This window comes from Somniosus microcephalus, chromosome 29 (assembly GCF_052327205.1).
Source record: "Somniosus microcephalus isolate GS21.2 chromosome 29, FLI_Smic_1.0, whole genome shotgun sequence".
Taxonomy (NCBI): Eukaryota; Metazoa; Chordata; class Chondrichthyes; order Squaliformes; family Somniosidae; genus Somniosus; species Somniosus microcephalus.
This window is the reverse complement of record NC_141015.1, coordinates 42,056,079-42,079,727: the sequence shown is the minus strand read 5'-3', so window position 1 is coordinate 42,079,727 and position 23,649 is coordinate 42,056,079. Positions and strand designations below refer to the sequence as shown.

The following is a 23,649-nucleotide window of genomic DNA, read 5'->3' as shown; positions in this document are numbered from 1 at the left end:
CTGTGAAGCGCCTTGGGACGTTTTACTACATTAAAGGCGCTATAGAAATGCAAGTTGTTGTTTCTTCCTCCGTAGTCTGGGACTACTGAGATCAGCTGTCAGACAGGGGTGAGTCTCGTGCTTGTGACTGGATTCTACACCATGTGGTTCGTTTGAGTCACTGGGAAGCTAGCAGACGGGTTAACGTCTCACCCGAAAGACAACACCTCCGACAGTGCAGCACTCCCTCAGCACTGCACTGGGCGTGTCGGTTTAGATTTTGTGCTCAAGTCTTTGGAGTGGGACTTGAAACCACCACCTTCTGACTCCAGCTATGGAATAATCACGGTACTCCCTGTGTGAGCCCCTCGCTCCACCAAAACTGGAAGCAAAAAATACATTAAACCTGTTGCCTCTGTGCACCCCTTAAGGTCTCGAGTTTTCACCGACAGTTTTGTCTGCAGACCACGTTGTGTAAAGAGCTACTGCCCCAAAGCTACAAAAAGCCTGAACGTTCCTAAGTAAACAGTGTTTTATTTTTAGAAAATCTGCCGTACTACACAGGAACTGAGATCATAAATCCTTACATAAGTGCATTCGGCCTGCGAGACTCCCGCGTGTAATAACCAGTGCATCAGCCTGTGTGTCTTGACAAGGAAAGCGGAGAATGATGGACGGCTAAGATCTTGTTAAGTAGGAGAAACAATAAAGCCTTGCTTCCACTGTCGGAGAATGATTGAAAGAAAGGCATTTAGACAAACGTGTGCAAATGGAACAAAGTGCAAACAGGGCTTAAGTTAATGGGACTTTGGGAAAAAATGCTTCCATAATTTCACCCGTGACTGTCAAAACAAAGAACGAGCTCTGTAGTCCAAATGTGTTAACTCCCAAAGATTGGGCAGTGATTTGATCGGAACTCCTGCCTGTAAACGAGGGTGCGGGACGTATTTTGGTTTAGCTCGAGCAGAATAGGTGTTGTGCTGGCTGGCACGATTATGGGTGTGAACACAATCTGTTGTGGTGTTGAGTAGAGTCAGGGCAGATGTTGCTTTGTCTTGAGTTGTTTTCCACAGCTGCATAGTGTTTCCCAACAACAGACGTTAATTGTTCTATTGCTCGTTGCAAGAACTCTCATGGAAGCTGCTTGCATCCACTGTGTTGATGCACGTTAGTTTGAATAATTTAAATCCCAGTTTAATCCACTTAAAATGAAAGACTCTTCTGAACCAAAGACGGAAATAACTAGCATTTCTATAGCACCTTTCACAACCTCAGGATGTCGCAAAGCGCTTTACAGCCAATGAAGTACTTTTTGAAGTGTAGTCGCTGTTGTAATGTAGGCAACGCAGCAGCCAATTTGTGCTCCCACAAATAATAATGACTGTTTTACCTGTTGATTGAGAGAGAAATATTGGCCAGGACACCGGGGATAACTCCCCTGCTCCTCTTCGAAATAGTGGCCATGGGATCTTTTATGGCGCCCTGAGAGGGCAGACGGGACCTCAGTTTAATGTCCCATCTGAAAGATGGCGCCTCCGACAGTGCGGCACTCCCTCAGCACTGCACTGGGAGTGTCAGCCTAGATTTTGTGCTCAAGTCTCTGGAGCGGGACTTGAACCCACAACCTTCTGACTCCGAGGCGAGAGAGAGAGAGCGACCCACTGAGCCACAGCTGATCAACATTTATGAACATGGCAATGTACAGGACCATTGCAGTGGACCCGGCTGGCCTGAAATCTGAAAGATAAATATTGTGGTGTAGTTAATCCTTTGTATCCCTCAATCCCTTCTAACACCAGGAAACCAGCCAGCACCCTCTTGAGCTAGTTGACATGATTATTCTCCACTGTCTCCCTGTTCCACACGTTCCCCAGTTTCTATAAATACAAGTCTTTGGGCTAAGTGGCTAGACTGGAACTATGCAAATGCACATGGTTTACATATAAACCTCAAGTGAGATGGATTGATGAAGACGACTGTCTTGAGATCAGTAACTCCACAGTGGGAGCGTTGCCCTGTATTTTAACAGCTTTCGGTGACATTGTGCAGCAAAGAACAAAGCTTGCTGCATTCCCGGTCATGTTGCATCCTGTGAAAGGACTGCTTATAGTTGGAACTGTCAGTGACGGTGTGCAGAGAGCTTTCAGTTTTGCTGTAATTGCTTTGCTCTTGGTGTCGATGCTCACTCCCAGAGCCTGTGCAGTGAAGTGTTTCTGCCCCGGCCGATTCAACCAGTTACTTTGCATTTTCGCATTGCCAAACTGTGTGGTCTGGGCAACGTGCAGTATCGGTTATTCTGCTGGAGCTGGTCTTTGGGGACTGGATGCACACATGTAGGAAACACAGCAGCCAATTTGCATACAGCAAGATCCCACAGACAACAATGTGATAAACGACCGGATAATCTGTTTTGGTGATGATGGTTGAGTGATAAATATTGGCCCCAGGACACCGAGGAGAACTCCCCTTGCTCCTCTTCGACAAAGTGTCCTGGGATCTTTTCCGTCCACCTGCGAGGGCAGACGGGGCATCGGTTGTGCCTCAGCACTGCACTGGAGTGTCAGCCTAGATGATATGATCAAGAAATAACAACAGAAAATGCTGGAAATACTCAACAGGCCAGGCAGCATCCGTGGAGAGAGAAACAGAGTTAACGTTTCAGGTCTGGGACCCTTCATCAGAACTGGAAAAAGCTGGAGATGTAACAGATTTTAAGCAGGGGCAGAGACAGGGGGGGTTTAGGAGGGGAGGAAGGAATTGAAAGAACATACTGTGAAAATGTTGCAAATGGGAATGGCAAAATCACGGGGAGACCAAACGCAGATTGGGCGACCGCTTTGCGGAACACCTCCGTTCAGTCCGTAAGGGTGACCCTGAGCTTCCGGTCGCCTGTCACTTTAATTCTCCGCTCCACTCCCACTCTGATCTCTCTGTCCTCGGCCTATTGCATTGTTCCAATGAAGCTCAACGTAAGCTCGAGGAACAGCACCTCATCTTTCGATTGGGCACTTTACAGCCTGACGGACTCAACATCGAGTTCAACAATTTCAGACAATAACCCCTGCCCCCATTTTTCATGCTGTATTATTTTGCCATTCCCATTTGCAACATTTTATCTTTCCTGCCTCTTACGTAAGCACAGTATATTCTTTCAATTCCTTCCTCCCCTCCTAAACCACCCTCCCCCCTGTCTCTGCCCCTGCTTAATATCTGTTACATCTCCAGCTTTTTCCAGTTCTGATGAAGGGTCCCAGACCTGAAACGTTAACTCTGTTTCTCTCTCCACAGATGCTGCCTGGCCTGCTGAGTATTTCCAGCATTTTCTGTTGTTATTTCAGATTTCCAGCATCCGCAGTATTTTGCTATTATATGATCAAGTCCCTGGACTTGAACGCGCGACCTTCTGACTCCAAGGCGAGAGTGCTGCCTGACCCCTAAATTAAAAGAATGTGCTCCGTAAGATTCTGAGAGAGGATACAGTAGAAGCTGCAAGTTCTTGGCAGTGAAAAGATTCCACGTGAAACTCTTGGAGTGCCCTTGCAGCTAAACAACTTGTCCCAAGTTGTTTGCAAAGTTGCTGACTGCACTGAGCCCCGTCCTCTGGCTCCATCTTGTGGCGCAGTTCTGTCATTGACACACGAGGAAAGATTTTGCAAAAACAAACTGACTCACGACCTTCGATCCAAAGTAGATTTTGGGAAAGTTTGAAGAATATCGCAAGGTGCTGCTGATTGCGTTATACCCTAGCAGGGAATCATCGCTTTCAAGAGAGGAGAGGCGAAAATCAAAGAAAAATCTTCTCCCTCTGTTTCCCAACACATCCAATTTGAATAACTTGTTCTGCCCAACATGTTTCTGCAGCCTGCTCCAGTGGGCCACGCTCCGGTATTTCTTCACGCTGACCTCTTCTGTCTTCTCCAACTCTGTTCTCCAACAAAGAGCCAGCTGCCACCTCAGCCCAACACTGGAGTGTTCTCTCCGAACCCCTCCGCCTCACAGCCTCTCCCTCCCCTCCTCCCTCCCTCTGCTCAGTTTTCCATCACCTCCTAACTTTGCTCCCAGTTCTGGGAGGTGTTAAAGGTGTTGCGTATCAATGCAAGTTGTTGGCTCCGCTTTTTTTCCCCTGTGTGCTAAACTATTTCTTGTCATTGTACTTTAAAGGTTGAGGAAAATAAAGGAAATCTTCATCTATGGAAAGCCCGAAGTGTCTGTTGTGGCCATTGGCTCCGAAACGTTCGATATTTTCCGGCTATCGAATGCCATGACATCCAGAGGATGGAATCTCAACACCTTGCAGTTCCCCTCCAGGTAGGTGACTCTCCCCGTGTTTACTGAACATCCGTGCGTCACTCTCCCCGTGAATACTCCCCGTGTGTCACTCTCCCCGTGAATACTCCATCCGTGTCACTCTCCCCGTGAATACTCCATCCGTGTGTCACTCTCCCCATGAATACTCCATCCGTGTGTCACTCTCCCCGTGAATACTCCATCCATGTGTCACTCTCCCCGTGAATACTCCATCCGTGCGTCACTCTCCCCGTGAATACTCCCCGTGTCACTCTCCCCGTGAATACTCCATCCATGTGTCACTCTCCCCGTGAATACTCCATCCGTGCGTCACTCTCCCTGTGAATACTCCCCGTGTGTCACTCTCCCCGTGAATACTCCATCCGTGTGTCACTCTCCCCGTGAATACTCCATCCGCGTCACTCTCCCCGTGAATACTCCATCCGTGCGTCACTCTCCCCGTGAATACTCCATCCGTGTGTCACTCTCCCCGTGAATACTCCCCGTGTCACTCTCCCCGTGAATACTCCATCCGTGCGTCACTCTCCCCGTGAATACTCCATCCGTGCGTCACTCTCCCCGTGAATACTCCATCCGTGTCACTCTCCCCGTGAATACTCCATCCGTGTGTCACTCTCCCCGTGAATACTCCATCCGTGTGTCACTCTCCCCGTGAATACTCCATCCGTGTGTCACTCTCCCCGTGAATACTCCATCCGTGTGTCACTCTCCCCGTGAATACTCCATCCGTGTCACTCTCCCCGTGAATACTCCATCCGTGTGTCACTCTCCCCGTGAATACTCCATCCGCGTCACTCTCCCTGTGAATACTCCATCCGTGCGTCACTCTCCCCGTGAATACTCCATCCGTGCGTCACTCTCCCCGTGAATACTCCATCCGTGCGTCACTCTCCCCGTGAATACTCCATCCGTGTGTCACTCTCCCCGTGAATACTCCATCCGTGTCACTCTCCCCGTGAATACTCCATCCGTGTGTCACTCTCCCCGTGAATACTCCATCCGTGTGTCACTCTCCCCGCGAATACTCCATCCGTGTGTCACTCTCCCCGCGAATACTCCATCCGTGCGTCACTCTCCCCGTGAATACTCCATCCGTGCGTCACTCTCCCCGTGAATACTCCATCCGTCCGTCACTCTCCCCGTGAATACTCCATCCGTGCGTCACTCTCCCCGTGAATACTCCATCCGTGCGTCACTCTCCCCGTGAATACTCCATCCGTGCGTCACTCTCCCCGTGAATACTCCATCCGTCCGTCACTCTCCCCGTGAATACTCCATCCGTCCGTCACTCTCCCCGTGAATACTCCATCCGTGCGTCACTCTCCCCGTGAATACTCCATCCGTGCGTCACTCTCCCTGTGAATACTCCATCCGTGTGTCACTCTCCCCGTGTATACTCCCCGTGTGTCACTCTCCCCGTGAATACTCCATCCGTGCGTCACTCTCCCCGTGAATACTCCATCCGTGCGTCACTCTCCCCGTGAATACTCCATCCGTGCGTCACTCTCCCCGTGAATACTCCATCCGTGCGTCACTCTCCCCGTGAATACTCCATCCGTGCGTCACTCTCCCCGTGAATACTCCATCCGTGCGTCACTCTCCCCGTGAATACTCCATCCGTGCGTCACTCTCCCCGTGAATACTCCATCCGTGCGTCACTCTCCCCGTGAATACTCCATCCGTGTGTCACTCTCCCCGTGAATACTCCATCCGTGTGTCACTCTCCCCGTGAATACTCCATCCGTGTGTCACTCTCCCCGTGAATACTCCATCCGTGTGTCACTCTCCCCGTGAATACTCCATCCGTGTGTCACTCTCCCCGTGAATACTCCATCCGTGAGTCACTCTCCCCGTGAATACTCCATCCGTGCGTCACTCTCCCCGTGAATACTCCATCCGTGCGTCACTCTCCCCGTGAATACTCCATCCGCGTCACTCTCCCTGTGAATACTCCATCCGTGTGTCACTCTCCCCGTGAATACTCCATCCGTGTGTCACTCTCGCCGTGAATACTCCATCCGTGTGTCACTCTCCCCGTGAATACTCCCCGTGTCACTCTCCCCGTGAATACTCCATCCGTGCGTCACTCTCCCCGTGAATACCTCATCCGTGTCGCTCTCCCCGTGAATACCCCATCCGTGTGTCACTCTCCCCGTGAATACTCCCCGTGTGTCACTCTCCCCGTGAATACTCCATCCGTGCGTCACTCTCCCCGTGAATACTCCATCCGTGTGTCACTCTCCCCGTGAATACTCCATCCGTGTGTCACTCTCCCCGTGAATACTCCATCCGTGTGTCACTCTCCCCGTGAATACTCCATCCGTGTGTCACTCTCCCCGTGAATACTCCCCGTGTCACTCTCCCCGTGAATACTCCCCGTGTCACTCTCCCCGTGAATACTCCATCCGTGTGTCACTCTCCCCGTGAATACTCCATCCGTGCGTCACTCTCCCCGTGAATACCTCATCCGTGTCGCTCTCCCCGTGAATACCCCATCCGTGTGTCACTCTCCCCGTGAATACTCCCCGTGTGTCACTCTCCCCGTGAATACTCCATCCGTGCGTCACTCTCCCCGTGAATACTCCATCCGTGCGTCACTCTCCCCGTGAATACTCCATCCGTGTGTCACTCTCCCCGTGAATACTCCATCCGTGTGTCACTCTCCCCGTGAATACTCCCCGTGTCACTCTCCCCGTGAATACTCCATCCGTGTGTCACTCTCCCCGTGAATACTCCATCCGTGCGTCACTCTCCCCGTGAATACCTCATCCGTGTCGCTCTCCCCGTGAATACCCCATCCGTGTGTCACTCTCCCCGTGAATACTCCCCGTGTGTCACTCTCCCCGTGAATACTCCATCCGTGCGTCACTCTCCCCGTGAATACTCCATCCGTGCGTCACTCTCCCCGTGAATACTCCATCCGTGCGTCACTCTCCCCGTGAATACTCCATCCGTGCGTCACTCTCCCCGTGAATACTCCATCCGTGCGTCACTCTCCCCGTGAATACTCCATCCGTGCGTCACTCTCCCCGTGAATACTCCATCCGTGCGTCACTCTCCCCGTGAATACTCCATCCGTGCGTCACTCTCCCCGTGAATACTCCATCCGTGCGTCACTCTCCCCGTGAATACTCCATCCGTGCGTCACTCTCCCCGTGAATACTCCATCCGTGCGTCACTCTCCCCGTGAATACTCCATCCGTGCGTCACTCTCCCCGTGAATACTCCATCCGTGCGTCACTCTCCCCGTGAATACTCCATCCGTGCGTCACTCTCCCCGTGAATACTCCCCGTCTGCGCTGTGACTGTGTACACTGAACATCAATGCCGTTGCTTATGGGGAGGGAGAAAGGAGGAGAAAATCCTGCTGTCTCCCCCAGACCTTTATTACACTGCGTTCTTGTATAACCTGTATGCAGGTGTGCACCAGAGCTTGCCACCTTTGTAAAGGATGAAGTTAAGAGCTGGGCGGATTAAAGCAAAGGCTTTCAAACTGGGATTGCCAGATCCTAAGGGTCCAGGAAGTCTGGGAGCTCATTCTGTAATTTGCTGGATTTGCCTCTTGCTGTATACTTGTGTATACTGCACTGCTCCTTTAGGGAGATAATCTAGGATAGGAAGGTTTTAATAAAAGGCCCCAAAATCTAGGCTGACACTCCCAGTGCAGTGCTGAGGGAGTGCTGCACTGTTGGAGGTGCCGTCTTTCAGATGAGGCATTAAACCGAGGCCCCCGTCTGCTCTCTCAGATGGACTGAAAGATCCCACGGCACTATTTCGAAGAAGAGCAGAGGAGTTCTCCCCGGTGTCCTGGGGCTGATATTTATCCCTCAATCAACATCACTAAAAAACAGATTATCTGGTCATTATCACATTGCTGTTTGTGGGAGCTTGCTGTGCGCAAATTGACTGCCGCGTTTCCTACATTACAACAATGACTACACTTCGAAAGTACTTCATTGGCTGTAAAGTGTTTTGGGACATCCTGAGATTGTGAAAGACACTATATAAACACAGGTTACGTCTTTACGAGAGCTACGTGCTTTCTCTCCAATAGTTTCAACTGGAGCTGTTTTGTGGAATTCGATGTTCCTTGCGCCCACACACAGCACCTTGCGGTCACTTCATGATCAGGCCTGTGATAGTGGCAGAAATTAAAATATCTCTACTTACTTGCAAAATACAGGAAACTCTCGTTTAAACGGCACCTAAATATCTGGAATTCTCTAATAACTGGCAAAATTCTCACTCCGAAAACTACAGTATAGTCGTTTAAAAATTTTGTTTTACCGTTAAGTAATTAAAGAGTTATGGATTACCCCCAACTGGCAGTACTGTACTTAATCAAGCATCTTCCATCATCCATTTAACACAACATTCTGTAGGTGAGTACCCAATTATACTGCACATTTCTTGATATTTTTATTTTTGTTTGTTAAAAATAGCCTTGGTAGATATACCTCTCCGTTATCCGGAATTTTTAATCAACCGGCACCATCCTGGTGCCGGATACCAAAGAGTTTCCTGTAGTAGAAATATCGATGGGGACAAAGGGAAGGGGGAGGGTGGGGAAGGGGACACGCACACAATATCCAGACTCTCTCCCGTCCCCACTCCTGGCCCAGCTACTCCGACGCGGAAAACCGACGGCCGAAACAAACAAACGGGGGTGTCCACGGTGGTGTTAACGCAGATGACCTTCCCTTTCAGCATTCACATCTGTGTGACGCTTCTGCACACCAGGAACGGGATGGCTGACCAGTTTGTGGAGGATGTGCGTCAAAGTGTGGCCGAAATAATGAAGAATCCCCATGAGAAAACCACTGGCCGAGTAAGTGTGCGGCCCTGACTCGGGGTCTGGCCTTTTGCAGAAAAGTCTTTTTCGGGGGGGGGGGGAGAAATTCAGTATCGCCCCGTTTGGGGCGCCATTATCGGCCGTGCGCAAAGTTTAGCGCCTGGCGCTAATTATCGCCTCGGACAGCAAACTTGGCTTTTATCACCCCTGGAGGTGATTGGAGCGCTAAATCAGGCGCTTCACACCTGTCTTAAGGCGCAAAGGCCGAGGAGCGAGGCGCTACCTCAGGGCGCTGGCGAAGCAAGGAAGGGCAAATCAAAATGAACCTGCAAAGTGCTGCTCAGTACTCAAAACTCCTTCACACAGCGTTGAATCTCTCCAGGAGTCTCTCTCTCTCTCTCTCTCAGAATGCGTGGTGCAAAAATGTCACCGACAAAAAAAGGCAGGAAGCGGTCACCTTTAAATAGCGCTCCCCCAGTCCCTTTCTGACAGCATAACGCTCCCCTCAACCTGTCGTTGCAGGCGGTAAGGCAGGGGGCGCCACTCAATATCTGGTCCGGGACGCTACACACTTGACTGACGTCACGATCTGCCGGTGCAGCAGATTGTGGCGGTAGTGTTTAGCGCCGCTGCCACGAAATGTCTAGTTAATTTCGCGAGCGGCGCAAATATCGCCGCGCCCGGGCGCTAGTTGCTTTGCGCCTCATTAGCGCCCTCTTAAGGCGCTAACGGGAGGCGCAAACAACTGAATTATCCCCCCTGGTTTATTAACAATAGCAACAACTTGCATATTTATATAGCGCCTTTAACGTAGTGAAACGTCCCAAGGCGCTCCACGGGAGCGATTATCAAACCGATCAGACACCGAGCCACATAAGATATCAGGGCAGGTGTGACCAAGAGCTTGGTCAAAGACGTAGGTTTTGAGGAGCGAGGCGGAGAGGTTTAGGGAAGGAATTCCAGAAGTTGAATGAATTTCTTTTCTGCGTTATGAAGGTATCCTGGACATCTCTACACCTTTCCCCATCCATTGGCAAACGTGCCTTCAGCCGTCCAGTCTTTTGTTTGCCTCTCCCAGTATTCCTGCTTCAGGCTTGGCGTCCATCTCCGCCTCTCTACCTCTCTCCTCCTTTAAGACGCTCCTTGAAACCCACCTCTGACCAAGCTTTTGGTCACCTGCCCTAATATCTCCTTATGTGGCTCGGTGTCAAATTTTGTCCGATATTGCTCCTGTGAAGCGCCGCGGGATGTTTTACTATGTTAAAGGCGCTATATAAATATATGTTCTTTGTCATGGACACTAGGTTGGAGTCCGTCAATCAACCTGATCTCTCTCGTAGATCCACCTCAGCGGGTTAGTTGGCTTGACCTGATTGTCTTGATTTTATTTCCCCTCCCTCCGCAGGGTGCTATATACGGCATGGCGCAGTCCATCCCCGACCGCTCCCTGGTGACGGAAATATCGCACGGATTCCTGGACTGTCTCTACAGTACCGAGCTCCCCGGCGATGAGAAAAACCACATGAATGGAGACTCGGCGCAGCACTGAGGAAGAAAAAAAACACGTTTTTAAAAGAAAATCATGGATTGGGTGGCAAAGGAAATTTCGGAAAGCAATCTGAGGTGTTGAGAATCAAATTCTCTTCCGTGATTTTTGCAGGCTCCATGGAAATCTGGGAAAATGCAATCCGACGTACTGGGGATGACGTTAGTGATTTTTATACCACTTTTGAAGCCTAAAAGCCTTTACTTTGTACTTTTTAAATTTCAGCCCCAAAAATAATATCTTTAGCCTGGAATCCTTCACACTTTGCAAATGTGAAAGCGAATCGTTTATTTGAAAAAAAAAAGAAAATGCAAAGGTGTTCCTGTAAAATGGGCGTAGGTTTTACCGAGGCAGTGATTTGGTGGAGTTGTAGAATCAAGTGGCAATTCACCTCAAAATGCCTTTCTGCTTTCTTTTTTTTATTTACAAGTAGTGTTTTGGCAGAGTCATTCTCAAAGGAGCGAAACCGTGTTCATGGATTAGAAGTTGCTGCTACTGGTGATTACTCTGAATGGGAACTTGCGATAACTGCGCCTGTACTAGGTTAGTGTGGGGAGCGGCAGGACGAGAAGTTATTTGGCTGTGTCATTCGGGGGTGGGGGGGGTGGAGGCGGGGTGATGAACCCTTGCCGCTCACCTGGAGGGCAGGTAAATGCCCACCTGGAACGTATAGATGACCCGTAAGCAGCTGAGTTGAGTTGTCCTGGGAGATGGTCACTTCCTTGTTCCGTCTCATTCACATCGGAATTGTGTGTGGTGAGAGAGGGGCGGTGAAAAACCGAGACCATTTGAAGGGCCACTATCTTGTGAATTGGTGAGGAGGGTAGGGGAAGCAGGTTTGGGCCTCTGACTTTACATATTTGAGCAGCAATAACCGCACCTAGGCAGGCAGTGGACCAGAACCTTGAGCTTGCTGTCAAAATACAATTGCAGCTCACCCTTCCTGTTTGAACCTTTGCCTGGTCCCAAGATTTTGTCCCACTTCAGGATGAATGTTGAGGGTTGCACTACCTCAAAGCAGTTTCCCCCCCCCAAAAAATGACACCACCTTGAGTTGCTCACAGTGAACTGAAGACGGTTTTAAATCCAAGCTAGACACGGTTATCATCACTGTCCGACAGGAGGCGGAATTACTTCCAGGCGTTTCAACAAAAAAAATTGCTGTGCAGTTTTTCTTCCGATTGTTTAAGATAATCAAATATTATGAGACAGATGTGATTTAAAAAAAAAAAAAAACCCACACCCGGCTCGCTCCTTTTGAGACTCTGCGAATAAAACTCAAATTGTCCATTTTTGTGCACAAGTGCTCACTCCATTGTTGGAATTTACGGTTAGATTATTTCAGATCGCGTGTTGTCTTTGTGTTTCAGTTATTTTAGTGTCACTGTTTCGGATACTTTGTTGCTCCACCACTGTCGCAAAGCCCAAGATCTTGTGTGGCGATTGGCGATGTCTTGAAACGCTGTACGTACTGGTAGCGAGTCCACATGTGGCGACATCTCCGCGTACAAGCTGCACACCAGGGCGCGCTTTGCAAGGGAGCGCTTGTGAATAATTGCGTCAAGATTTTTAACGGTACTTTAATGCTATCTTTAAAACCATGCTGATTCTTACTAATCCTGAGATGCTTGAACATAATCCCTTTGTTAACCAGTCAGTCAGTACACAAGTCCATTAATGGCATTCTGCTTCAGTTACCCTTCAGTAAAACACATTCCGATAAGCGCGCCTCAAATTAATCTGTGGCCAGCGAAACTCTTATTGACCATTTCTGCGTTATTTTTCTGTTCTTCCGAGGTCGTAGTCTCACGGTTAGTCCCTTAATGCAGGGAACTTGAATGTGTAAACTTGTTGTAGCCTAAAGCTCCGTGAAATGCCCTCTGATTTGAACTGTGTGACATGCTGGCAATGTCAGGCTGTAAACGGCACCCACTTTTGGCAAAGCAGTTGAACTGTACACCAGTGGTGGTAACTCCCAACGATCTCACCTTTATTTCCCCTCGCTGCAAGTTTCTCCGGGGTACACACACTGTTCTTTGCACCTTCTTGCACAGAGTTCCTGGAGCAACACTAAGAATCAACGTGTTCCATTGCAGTGAATGGAAAGTGGCATCTTGCCGAGGCTGGAGCACTGAAACAATGCTGGTTCAGCACGGTGCTCCCCACGCACTCCAAACGGTTTTTAACCAGAGTCAGACTGGCTCCCCGCAATAACGTGAAAGGGCTGCATTTCCTACTGTCTTAATAACTTGTCAGGTGTTTAAAAAAATTTGTGCACATTTTTCTGACTTTTGATATGAGGGCCTCTAGCTTTTTAAAAAAAAAAATGGTGTTACGATCAACGGTTAACCGGGGTGCCTCCCCAACCCGGGCCTAACACTCACCTTTTGACCGCTAAGAGTACATCAGTCCATTCCATTGGCTACGTTTTTGTTCGTACAAACCTGAAGTAGGACGTTCTGTGACGACCTCGTGGTTAGTTCTGGGAAACTGTTCCGCAGTCTGAATAACTGGGTCCTGGTTACGGTCTGCCTCTCCGTATGAGGAGGATACGCCAAGAAGATTTGGTCGAGTTCACAAATTAGACGTGAACTTTTGTTGGTTTCCTCGTGGCCTTTATCAAGACAAAAAGTGTGTTTTCCCCCCCCCCCCCCCCCCCCACATTTCAAATGGGGGGGGCGGGGTAGATACTGACCCAGCAATGATCTTTGGTTTGCAGGTAAGTGCGACAAGGCTGCAATAAGGCAAGATCTTTCTCGCCCTTGCATAGCTTTGAACCATCTTCCGTCCCACATTCTTTCAGTACAGAATCAGAGTTGCACATTGTGTGTGGTCCCTTCAAGGATGTGTGTGGCGCTGGCTTTTCTTTTTGAGATGTAACTTGAAAATCACAGAACACCACCGGGAATTATTACTGCACGGTTAGCCAATGGGATGACTCTATTTTAATTGTCAGTTTACTAATTGGAACTGTTCCAGAGCGAGCTTGTGTGTATTGTGAAGTTTATAGTAACCGGCAAGGGAGGGTGAATCCCACATCTGGGTTATTCGCACCTGGACAGACCCTGCACCTCTGCATTACTTATGTGCAAAATGATGCAAATTAATTAATTGTATTATGTATTAACAAGTTTGTAATTGAGATTTGGTAATAAACTTAATTTGTTGAAACTGTGTCGTTTGTCTCTTTTACCCTGTTCACCTTCATTGCTATTGGTTCCCCTTCTCCTGTTTGTAAAGCAAACTTTGGTTTATCCGGAGGTTGTATGACCGGAATACTCGATCTAACGGCAAAAATCAGGAGCCGTTTTCTGTAAGTTTTTTTTCGATCTCGTTCTTATTTTTTTCCCCAGTCAGCCACCGCAAGGTCTGTAGCTATAGCAACAGCTTCAGCTAGAGACACTTGCAGCTGCAGCCGACTCTTTAGAAGCTGTTGCTAAGCAACAGTGTTTGTTGTCCGATACGGAGATGAAAACCTCCGTATGCTTCAACATTAACTTTGTATGTCCGGCAGTTTTGATAGATCGGCAACACGTCGGTGCCGGATATCACAAAGTTTCCTGTACATTCACTCCCTTTTTGTTCTTTCCCTGCCCCTGCTTTTTCGCTAACTCATCACTTGCTTAAAAGCTGTTCATCGCTAAACATCTTCCAGTTCTGACAAAAGGCCGTCAGCCTGAAACGTTGACTGTTTCTCGCTCCACAGATGCTGCCTGCCCGGCTGAGTGTTTCCAGCATTTTCTGTTTTCATTTCAGATTTCCAGCATCTGCAGTGTTTTGCTTTGTGGACCTTGCGTGTTGGACTCTGAGCTTGTGATGACAAGCTGCAACTCGTATCTGATTGTAAATCCACATACACCATCCGACCGAACAGGTCACTGCCAGTGTTTGTGAATTGCCCTAATCACTAGCATGATCTGTGGCTGGGATTTAAACTTGCAACTCATTTCTTTACGAACCCATAAACACTCTGGGGTAGAGTTCCCGCTTGAACTGTAACCTAACCAGTACAACCTATTATGTCCGTGTATAATTGAGACACTGACTGCAGGAGTTGGTTATAACAGGTCTTTACTGAATGGAGACAACCTGGAACTACTATGCAAATGTTACTACACAGGCTTATATACAGGGGTGGTCACTACTAGTACTGCAGAATATAGTTCCTTCTGCAAAGTACATACACTACACAACCTCAAATTTCTGCTAAAATTCATTTGCATAATCAAATGTAAACTCTTCCATGAACCAGCACAATCGAATCTCATTCAGAGGATTTAAGGAACAGAAGCTGCTTTTATATTTGTCTCCGGCTCCCATAGTCCAGGTCTCCTGCACATGTTTACCAAGTGAACCCATCATCCATGCCTTTGTTACCTCCAGACTTGTCTCTTCTGACGCTCGCCTGGCCGGCCTCCCACCTTGCACCCTCTGTAAACTTTAGCTCATCAAAACTCTGCCGCCCCGTGTCCCAACTCGCGCCAAGTCCCGTTCACCCATCACCCCCTGTGCTCACTGCCCCATGTCCCAACTCGCACCAAGTCCCGTTCCCCCATCACCCCCTGTGCTCACTGCCCCGTGTCCTAACTCGCACCAAGTCCCGTTCCCCCCATCACCCCCTGTGCTCACTGCCCCGTGTCCTAACTCGCACCAAGTCCCGTTCCCCCCATCACCCCCTGTGCTCACTGCCCCGTGTCCTAACTCGCACCAAGTCCCGTTCCCCCATCACCCCCTGTGCTCACTGCCCCGTGTCCTAACTCGCACCAAGTCCCGTTCCCCCCATCACCCCTGAGCTCGAGGACCTACACTGGCTCCCGGTCCGGCAACGTCACAGTTTTAGAATTCTCATCCTTGATTTCAAATGCCCCTTTGACCCTCCCTTGGGATGTTTTACTACGTTAAAGGTGCTATATAAATGCAAGTTGTTGTTGGTAAAGCTGCCAGAGCAGTGACATTTAGACTCTTGTGTTACAATTGCGGGGCGGGCGGAGGGAGCAGCCTAATGGTTGTGGTGCTGGACCATCATCCCAGAGGCTCGGAGTTCAAATACCGTCGAACTTATAGGCTGACACCATGAAACCTGCCAACCCAACTGCTTCCCAGTCGGCGAAGAGACCCAGGCACCCTTGCCTGGCCTCCACGTGACTCCAGTCCACTTGGACTCGATGTTACATAGAAACATAGAAGATAGGAGCAGGAGTAGGCCATTCAGCCGCTCAAGCCTGCTCCACCATTTAATGAGATCATGGCTGATCATCCAAACTCAGTACCCTGTCCCTGCTTTCTCCCCATATCCCTTGATCCCTTTAGCCTTAAGAAATATATCCAACTCCTTCTTGAATATATTTAATGAATTGGCCTCAACTGCCCTGTGTGGTAGAGAATTCCACAGGTTCACCACTCTCTGGGTGAAGAAATTCCTCCTCATTTCAGTCCTAAAAGGCTTACCCCTTATCCTTAGACTGTGACCCCTGGTTCTGGACTCCCCCGCCATCGGGAACATCCTTCCTGCATCTAGTCTGTCTAGTCCTGTTAGAATTTTGTAAGTTTCAATGAGATCCCCTCTTCTTCTAAACTCTAGCGAATATAAGCCCAATCGACCCAATCTCTCCTCATACGTCATTCCTGCCATCCCAGGTATCAGTCTGGTGAATCTTTGCTGCACTCTCTCCATGGCAAGAACATCCTTCCTCAGATAAGGCGACCAAAACTGCACACAATACTCATGGTGTGGTCTCACCAAGGCCCTGTACAACTGCAGCAAGACATCCTTGCTCCTGTACTCAAATCCTCTCGCTACGAAGGTCAACATACCATTTGCCTTCTTAACCGCCTGCTGCACCTGCATGCTTACCTTCAGCGACTGGTGCACAAGGACACCCAGGTCTTGTTGCACTTCCCCTTTTCCCAATCTATTGCCGTTCAGATAATCTGTCTTCCTGTTTTTGCCACCGAAATGGATAACCTCGCATTTATCCACATTATACTGCATTTGCTATGCATCTGGCCAATCACCCAACCTGTCCAAATCATACTGGAGGTTCTCTGCACCCTGCTCACACGCCCACCCAGCTTTGTGTCGTCTGCAAACTTGGAGATATTACATCTAGTTCCCTCGTCTAGATCATTTATATTGTGAATAACTGGGGTCCAAGGACCGATCCCTGCGGTACCCCACTAGTCACGGCCTGCCACTCGGAAAAAGACCCGTTTATTCCAACTCTTTGCTTCCTGTCTGCCAACCAGTTCTCTATCCAAGACAGTACCTTACCCCCAATCCCATGTGCTTTAACTTTACACGCTAATCTCTTATGTTCAATTGCTGTAGAAGAAAGCCCATCACCAGCACCTCCTAGCAAATAGGGATGGGTAACGGATGTGGCCGTGCCAGCGCTGCCCCCATACCGAGCAACAGCTACAGGCTGAGCTTGGGGAGAACAGCTAAGCCCATCTGATCACTGCACACAGGGCTGGGATCAATCAGTACCGACCCCTTGATCAGAGGTGGGATGTGTCACTCAGGTTTTTAGAAGAACATCACCAAGGGCACAAACCAAACTTTGCCCGATCTTCGGTTCTTGTTTCAAAGTGTTGGTGAACCTGCTGAATTCTCGGCACTAAATCTGCTGCCGGTTTTACTCATGCTTGCACCTCGGGGAATCATTTAATCTTGTACCAATGAAACCACGGTTATTTTGAATTGCGTTTTATTCTCAAGGCACAATTTCCCACACAGCACGTACATTAATACTGCAACGAGCTCCAAGTGCAGCCTGATTTAAATACAATTTGATTAGTGTGTAATCTGTGGTTAAGTTTCAACCATACTGCCAACTTTTGAAATGTGTTAAGAATACACACGTTTCACTGAAATAAATTCCACTTAATACATCAGTTAATTTTGATCCCAATATGCGTGGACATATCCTTGGATTTCATTGAGAAACCATAGCTTCTTCAGTGAAGGTGGCCAGCTTGATATCTCGTTCAGACAGCCCTCCACAGTCATGTGTGCTCAGAGTGATATGGACCTGTGAAGATAAAACCATTCGGATGGTAAGGTCGTCCTCCCTTTAACTTCCCCACGTGAGGGATTCTACAGGGACCTGTTCGGAGGCTCTGTGCCCAGTCTGTACAGAAAATGAACACACGGGTTGCATTCCCTTCAGAGTTTCGAAGGCAATGATTAGGAAAATCGGACGGGGTGTGAATCGGGCAGCCGACCCGACCCCTCCCCATTCCCGCGGTGAGGGTTGGGTGTGAACCTGGGAGTTCTCGACACGAGTAAAAAGTGATCCATTAACTGCCCCATCGATAAGGACGACAAAATAATGTTCATTGGCAATTATGCGTACGCTTTTATTAAGGCAGTAAGATACAGGGACTGTAGATGTCAGCCATGGCTCAGTGGGTCGCACTCTCGCCTTGGAGTCAGAAGGTTGTGTGTTCAAGTCCCACCCCAGAGACTTGAGCACCAAAAGCCAGGCTGACACTTCCAGTGCCGTATTGAAGGAGTGCTGCACTGGCGGCGGTGCCGTTAAACCGAGGCACCGTCTTCGCTCTTTGGTGATGTTAAAAATCCCATGGTTACTATTGGAAGAGCAGCAGGGGAGTTCTCCCCGGTGTCCTGGCCAATATTTATCCCTCAACCAATATCCCCAAAAACAGATTATCTGGGTCATTATCTCATTACTGTTTGTGGTAGAGGACCTTTGTCTTACGGATGTTTAGTGTAAGGCCCATGCACTCGTTCGCTTCAGTGAAGGTGTTGACGATGGTTTGGAGTTCGACCTCCGAGTGAGCGCAGACGCAAGCGTCGTCTGCATACTGTAATTCGATGACAGAGCCTCAAAGCCTCCTTGAAAAAGTACAACATCCCCACCGACACCTGGGAATCCCTGGCCCAAGACCGCACAAAGTGGAGGAGAAGCATGCGGGAAGGCGCCGAACTCCTCGAGTCTCTTCGCCAAGCAGCGCACGTCAACCCAAGTACCCCATCCACCCACCCCTTCAACCACCGTCTGCCCCACCTATGACAGAGACTGTAGGTCCCGCATTGGACTCATCAGTCACCTGAGAACTCATTTTCAGTGTGGAAGCAAGTCATCCTCGGTTCCACCTAAGGGAGACTGTTTTTGGGAGCTTGCTGTGCACAAATTAGCTGCTGCGTTTCCTACATTACAACAGTGACTTGTTAAAAAAAAGTACTTAATGGGCCCTGACGCACTTTGGGATGTCCCAAGGTTGTGAAAGATGCTACAGAAATGCAAGTCTTTCTTTACCTTGTTATAAACGTTAAACCACTCTGGGTGATGGTCCATTTTCTCAGCCTGTAGTGCCACTCTCGTCATGAAACCAAAAGCCTTTAAAAAAAAAAAAAAAAATAGGAAAATGCAGTTTACTGCAAAAACCAGCTCCCTCGCATTTGGTGTCTCATTTTATTAATGTGCATCGAGCCATTATCAATTCTCACCTGGTTAAAGTTTTTGAAGACAAACTCTTTGTAAATGGCATCTCTTCCTTCCACTTCAGCCCAGCCAACCGCTCGGAGGTTGGGAAGCAGCTGTTCCCGTTGCTCAGCGTTCAGTCTGTGAGCCTTTCCTGCCTAACAGGCAAAAAATAAATAAACCAGCGTTTAGATTCCAGTAATATCAGTATTAACACAGCTCTCGTCCGCCGTGTTGACCCACCTGACAGAGACTGCAAAAAGGTAACCTACAGGCAGGGGAGTTCTCCCCGGTGTCCCAGGGCCAATATTTATTCCTCCAACATCACCTAAAACAGATTATCTGGTCATTTATCTCATTGCTGTTTGTGGGAGCTTGCTGTGCGCAAATTTGCTGCCGCGTATCCTACATTCCAACAGTGACTACACTTCAAAAAGTACTTCATTGGCTGTCAAGCGCTTTGGGACGTCCGGAGCTTGTGAAAGGCGCTGTAGAAATGTGAATTCTCTTATCTTTTAACCATTCACATTGTGCTGTTGCTCTCTAATTTTCAGAGAGTTTCATGATTGATGGACTAAATGGTCACTGTACTGATCAGTTTATTAAAGTACACCTTCAATCAGCAATTGTTACACTCCGATCTCACCAGTAATAAAGTTGCCGGTAAAGGTTCTGTTACAGAACAGAGAAGTTACATTTAAAATCGGGTGTGGGCACAGCGAGAGAGCACCGATCGATCACTGCACAACCTGACTGCAGCACAACCAGTTTATCAAGTTGCTATTTTGTATTTTGTGAACAATGTGAAGCAGTAGGACAAGAAACAGAACGCGACTTTATCCCCTGAACAGCGGCTTACTTTAGTATTCACAACTCATGATGTGCAAATTACTGGGAACACATTGTGGGCGTGTAACGGGCGGGGGCGATCTCCTCCTGCCCGGTTTGTACTGCCGCCAAAGTTGAAAATTCATCCTTGGCTTCCGTAGCTTCAGACAAGTGGCCCACGACGACCGCAAGCCACGTTCACTGCATAATCGGTTGTGCTTAGAGAATACTTTGAATAAATATTTCTGTAGTTATGTCATTTTGCTGATCCTATCGTAACTCCGTTGGGTCAATTAAAAAAAAAGATACATGTGTAGAAAGTTCCTTCATCGTCGCTGGGTCAAAATCCTGGAACTCCCTCCCCAACAGCACTGTGGGAGTACCTTCACCGCACGCATTGCAGCGGTTCAAGAAGGCGGCTCACCACCACCTTCTCAAGGATGGGCAATAAATGCTGGACTCGTCAGTGACGCCCACATCCCAAAAATGCGCATTTCTTGTTTCTTCCCCCCTCCCCCACATTAACTTGGTCTGTCCATTCAGATTCAGCAGGATACTGGCAATACTAAGCAAATCTACAAAACAATCTCAACAGAAATAAGGAAAATGAGCTCTACCAAGAGTATGAAGAGAGACAGAAAAGACTTGCATTTATACAGCACCTTGCACGACTACCGGACGCTTTACAGCCAATGAAGTACTTTTTGAAGTGTAGTCACTGTTGTAATGTAGGAAACGCGGCAGCCAATTTGCGCACAGCAAGCTCCCACAAACAGCAATGTGACTAGATCATCTGTTTTAGTGATGTTGGTTGAGGGATAAATATCAGCCAGGACACCAGGGAGAACTCCCCTGCTCTTCTTCGAAATAGTGTCATGGGATCTTTCACGTCCACCTGAGAGAGCAGGCGGGGCCTTGGTTTAACGTCTCGTCCGAAAGACGGCACCTCCGACAGTGTAACACTCCCTCAGTACTGCACTGGAGTGTCAGCCTGGATTTTTGTGATCAAGTCTCTGGAGTGGGACTCGAACCCACAACCGTTGGACTCAGAGGGGAGAGACCCACTGAGCCACAGCTGACACAGGTGAAGTGAGGAATCCCACTGGGATGAAGACAAGAACCTCCAGAAACATATTAAAAGTTTGGTCAGAGGACTCTGGGAATGAGCACAAGATAGCAGGAAATCCTCCAATACTAGAAGAGTTCAGTGAGCGGTCAGGAGGCTGGAGGAGCAGCAGAAACGCAGGCAACTCACAGACCCATTAGTCTTGCATCAATAATCCTGGGGTACAGTAGTTAGTCACTGGGACTAGTAACCCAGAGAACCTGGACTAATAATCCAAAGAACGGGATTTCAACTCCCACCATGGCAGTTTGTGAAGTTGAATTCAGGAAATAAAAAGCTGGAATCAGTAATATCGTGACGGTGAATGGAAACCTGCCTTCTTTAGCCGGTCTGATCTACAGGGGAGTCGTCAGCTGTGGCTCAGTGGGCAGCACTCTGTCTCTTGCCTCCGAGTCAGACGGTTGTGGGTTCAAGTCCCACTCCAGGGACTTGAGCACAAAAATCCAGGCTGACACTCCCAGTGCAGTGCTGAGGGGGTGCTGCACTGTCGGAGGTGCCGTCTTTCGGATGAGACGTTAAACCGAGGCCCCGTCTGCTCTCTCAGGCGGATGTAAAAAATCCCACGGCACTATTTCGAAGAAGATCAGGGGAGTTCTCCCCGGTGTCCTGGGGCCAATATTTATCCCTCAATCAACATCACCAAAACAGATTATCTGGCCAGTATCACATTGCTGTTTGTGGGAGCTTGCTGTGCGCAAACTGGCTGCCACGTTTCCTACATTACATGTGAAAGGGACTTCTTGGGGGCTGGGATTACTTTCGAACAGTTGGATAAGGATTGTAGGGGCTGGATGGGACGTCGGGCTTTTCCCATCACTCACGATACAATTCTTTGAGTTGTGTGGGGTCAAGCGTCTCAGATTATCTGACTCCAGCCGCTTCACAAAGCGATTTAATTCAATTAGGGGCTTGCTGCCAGAGCTCCCAGTCCTGCCTCGCACAGCAAGGTTCGTGCACCTTTCTAGCGGGCAGTGAATGTTTGCACCTTTATTAAAGTTTGACTTCAAAGCAAACAAATGGCATCGCGTGTCCACGATCATTGTCCTTTCCTCCTCTCCGCGTCCAAAAACAAAACCCTACAATGCCTGCAACGACGAATTATCACAGGGGAAAAGCAAACGGTGCAAACACGTTTACATTCATTGCTCCTCGCACGGTGTCCAGTAAAGACCCCCCTGTAACCAGATCTATAGTGAAGAAGGGCCCTGATCCACACACTTAGTGCATGTCAATTGCAAATTTGAATGTTTGAAAACTGATCGAATGGGAATATCTGGAAATAACCCCAACGTCACGTTAGAAAGTTGCTTTCCGAGAACCTGTTGCTTCGCAGATCTAAAATAAAATGATGCAACCTGCAAAAATGTCATTAATAATTGATATATATTTTAAATTCCTAATTTTTAATGCCTTTTCACCGACGGAGGTCAAATAATTTAGGGAAAAAAATAGCTTTTATTTTTCTTTACGCGTTTAAAGATAGGAGTTTCCCCCGCCGCCACCTTTAAAAAAAAAACACCCCCTAAATATCTGGAAATGACTTACCATTTTGGCAAAATATTGGCTGCAGATCAGCGGCTGGCGCTGGGCTGGTCCCGGGGATTTGGAACCTGGTCCCGGGGATTTGGAACGCGGTCCGGATCGCGGGAGCTGCGCCGCCTCTTTGCAACCCGCGGCCCGTCACCAACCCAGGACCTGCAGGGTGCCGGCAGCAAAGGCCAGCAACAATGCAGGACAGGTGAGGCAGAATGAACAGGAAAGAAGGGAGGAGAAAATAGACCCTTCAGGGATTTAAGCCTATGGGCTGGAGAAAGCGAATGACACACACACACATATATATATATCGTGTCATCATGTTTTGCATGCAACTGGCTGCCATTCTCATGTTTGTTATAGAGCTTTTTGTTTTTAAGCACTCTTTAAGGGCACCTAAAGTTGGGTCCTTGCAGTGCTGTAGAGGGGCAGGTCCCTCTGCAATGACTGCATTATTATTGTCAGTAGCCTGTTGTAATGTGAAATGCTATATTCTGCTTGCATTGCCTGGCTTTTGGTGAGATTGTACCTGTTGTTTTTTTTGACAGTTTCTCATTAGCTCGGTAAATGTTGTCACTCTTCACGTTGAAGGCTCACTCGTAGCCAATGTCTAGTTAATTCTACCAACAACAACTTGCATATTTACACACGACCTTTTCAATGCAGCCAAACGTTTTACAGTTGTTGGGTTGTCAGGCTTGAACAGGGATGGGAGGGACATTAGGGGAGGTGGCCAAAGGTGTGTTTTGAGGAATCCTTTGGAGGAGGGAGAGATGGAGGAGAGTTTATGACAGTGCTGTCCAATAGAAATCACTGACTATCTACAGGTGTGCCGATGACAACACCTTTCAGCCACAGGCTAATACAGGTTTGGGTGCTTCACTGAACATTTACTGAACAAGCACCTACCATCATTCAGTGACCAAGGAAGTAAAACACTCAATGATCAAAAAAACCACTTGCACATACTCTGTTTTTCATCTTACCAATTTACCAACAAATAAACAAAAAGGTTGAAGTTCACATGCAGACGCCAGGTGAATGAGAGATCACATGACCAACGGTGGTGTCTATTACTCTTTTTTTTTGC

At 48.5% G+C, this 23,649-nt stretch overlaps 2 protein-coding genes across 4 annotated transcripts in view; one reads left to right on the top strand and one right to left on the bottom strand.

Annotated features, from left to right (window-relative positions):
- Nucleotides 1–13,796, top strand: part of sgpl1 (sphingosine-1-phosphate lyase 1) — a 77,827-nt gene extending 64,031 nt beyond the window's left edge. For all 3 annotated transcript variants that reach the window (XM_085970685.1, XM_085970686.1, XM_085970684.1), the window contains 3 exons: nucleotides 4,141–4,287; nucleotides 8,995–9,115; nucleotides 10,485–13,796. In XM_085970685.1, the coding sequence (XP_085826811.1) occupies nucleotides 4,141–4,287; nucleotides 8,995–9,115; nucleotides 10,485–10,628 (412 nt within the window). In that variant the 3' untranslated portion in view covers nucleotides 10,629–13,796. The remainder of the gene's footprint in view (nucleotides 1–4,140; nucleotides 4,288–8,994; nucleotides 9,116–10,484) is intronic.
- A 3,519-nt stretch (nucleotides 13,797–17,315) lies between these two features.
- pcbd1 (pterin-4 alpha-carbinolamine dehydratase/dimerization cofactor of hepatocyte nuclear factor 1 alpha) lies at nucleotides 17,316–22,730 on the bottom strand. Its single transcript, XM_085970683.1, has 4 exons — nucleotides 22,572–22,730; nucleotides 19,099–19,230; nucleotides 18,908–18,988; nucleotides 17,316–17,656 (listed from the first exon to the last, which is right to left on the bottom strand). The coding sequence occupies exons 1-4, from the start codon at nucleotides 22,572–22,574 to the stop codon at nucleotides 17,561–17,563; spliced, it is 312 nt and encodes a 103-aa protein (XP_085826809.1). The 5' UTR covers nucleotides 22,575–22,730; the 3' UTR covers nucleotides 17,316–17,560.
- Between the last annotated feature and the right edge of the window lie 919 nt (nucleotides 22,731–23,649).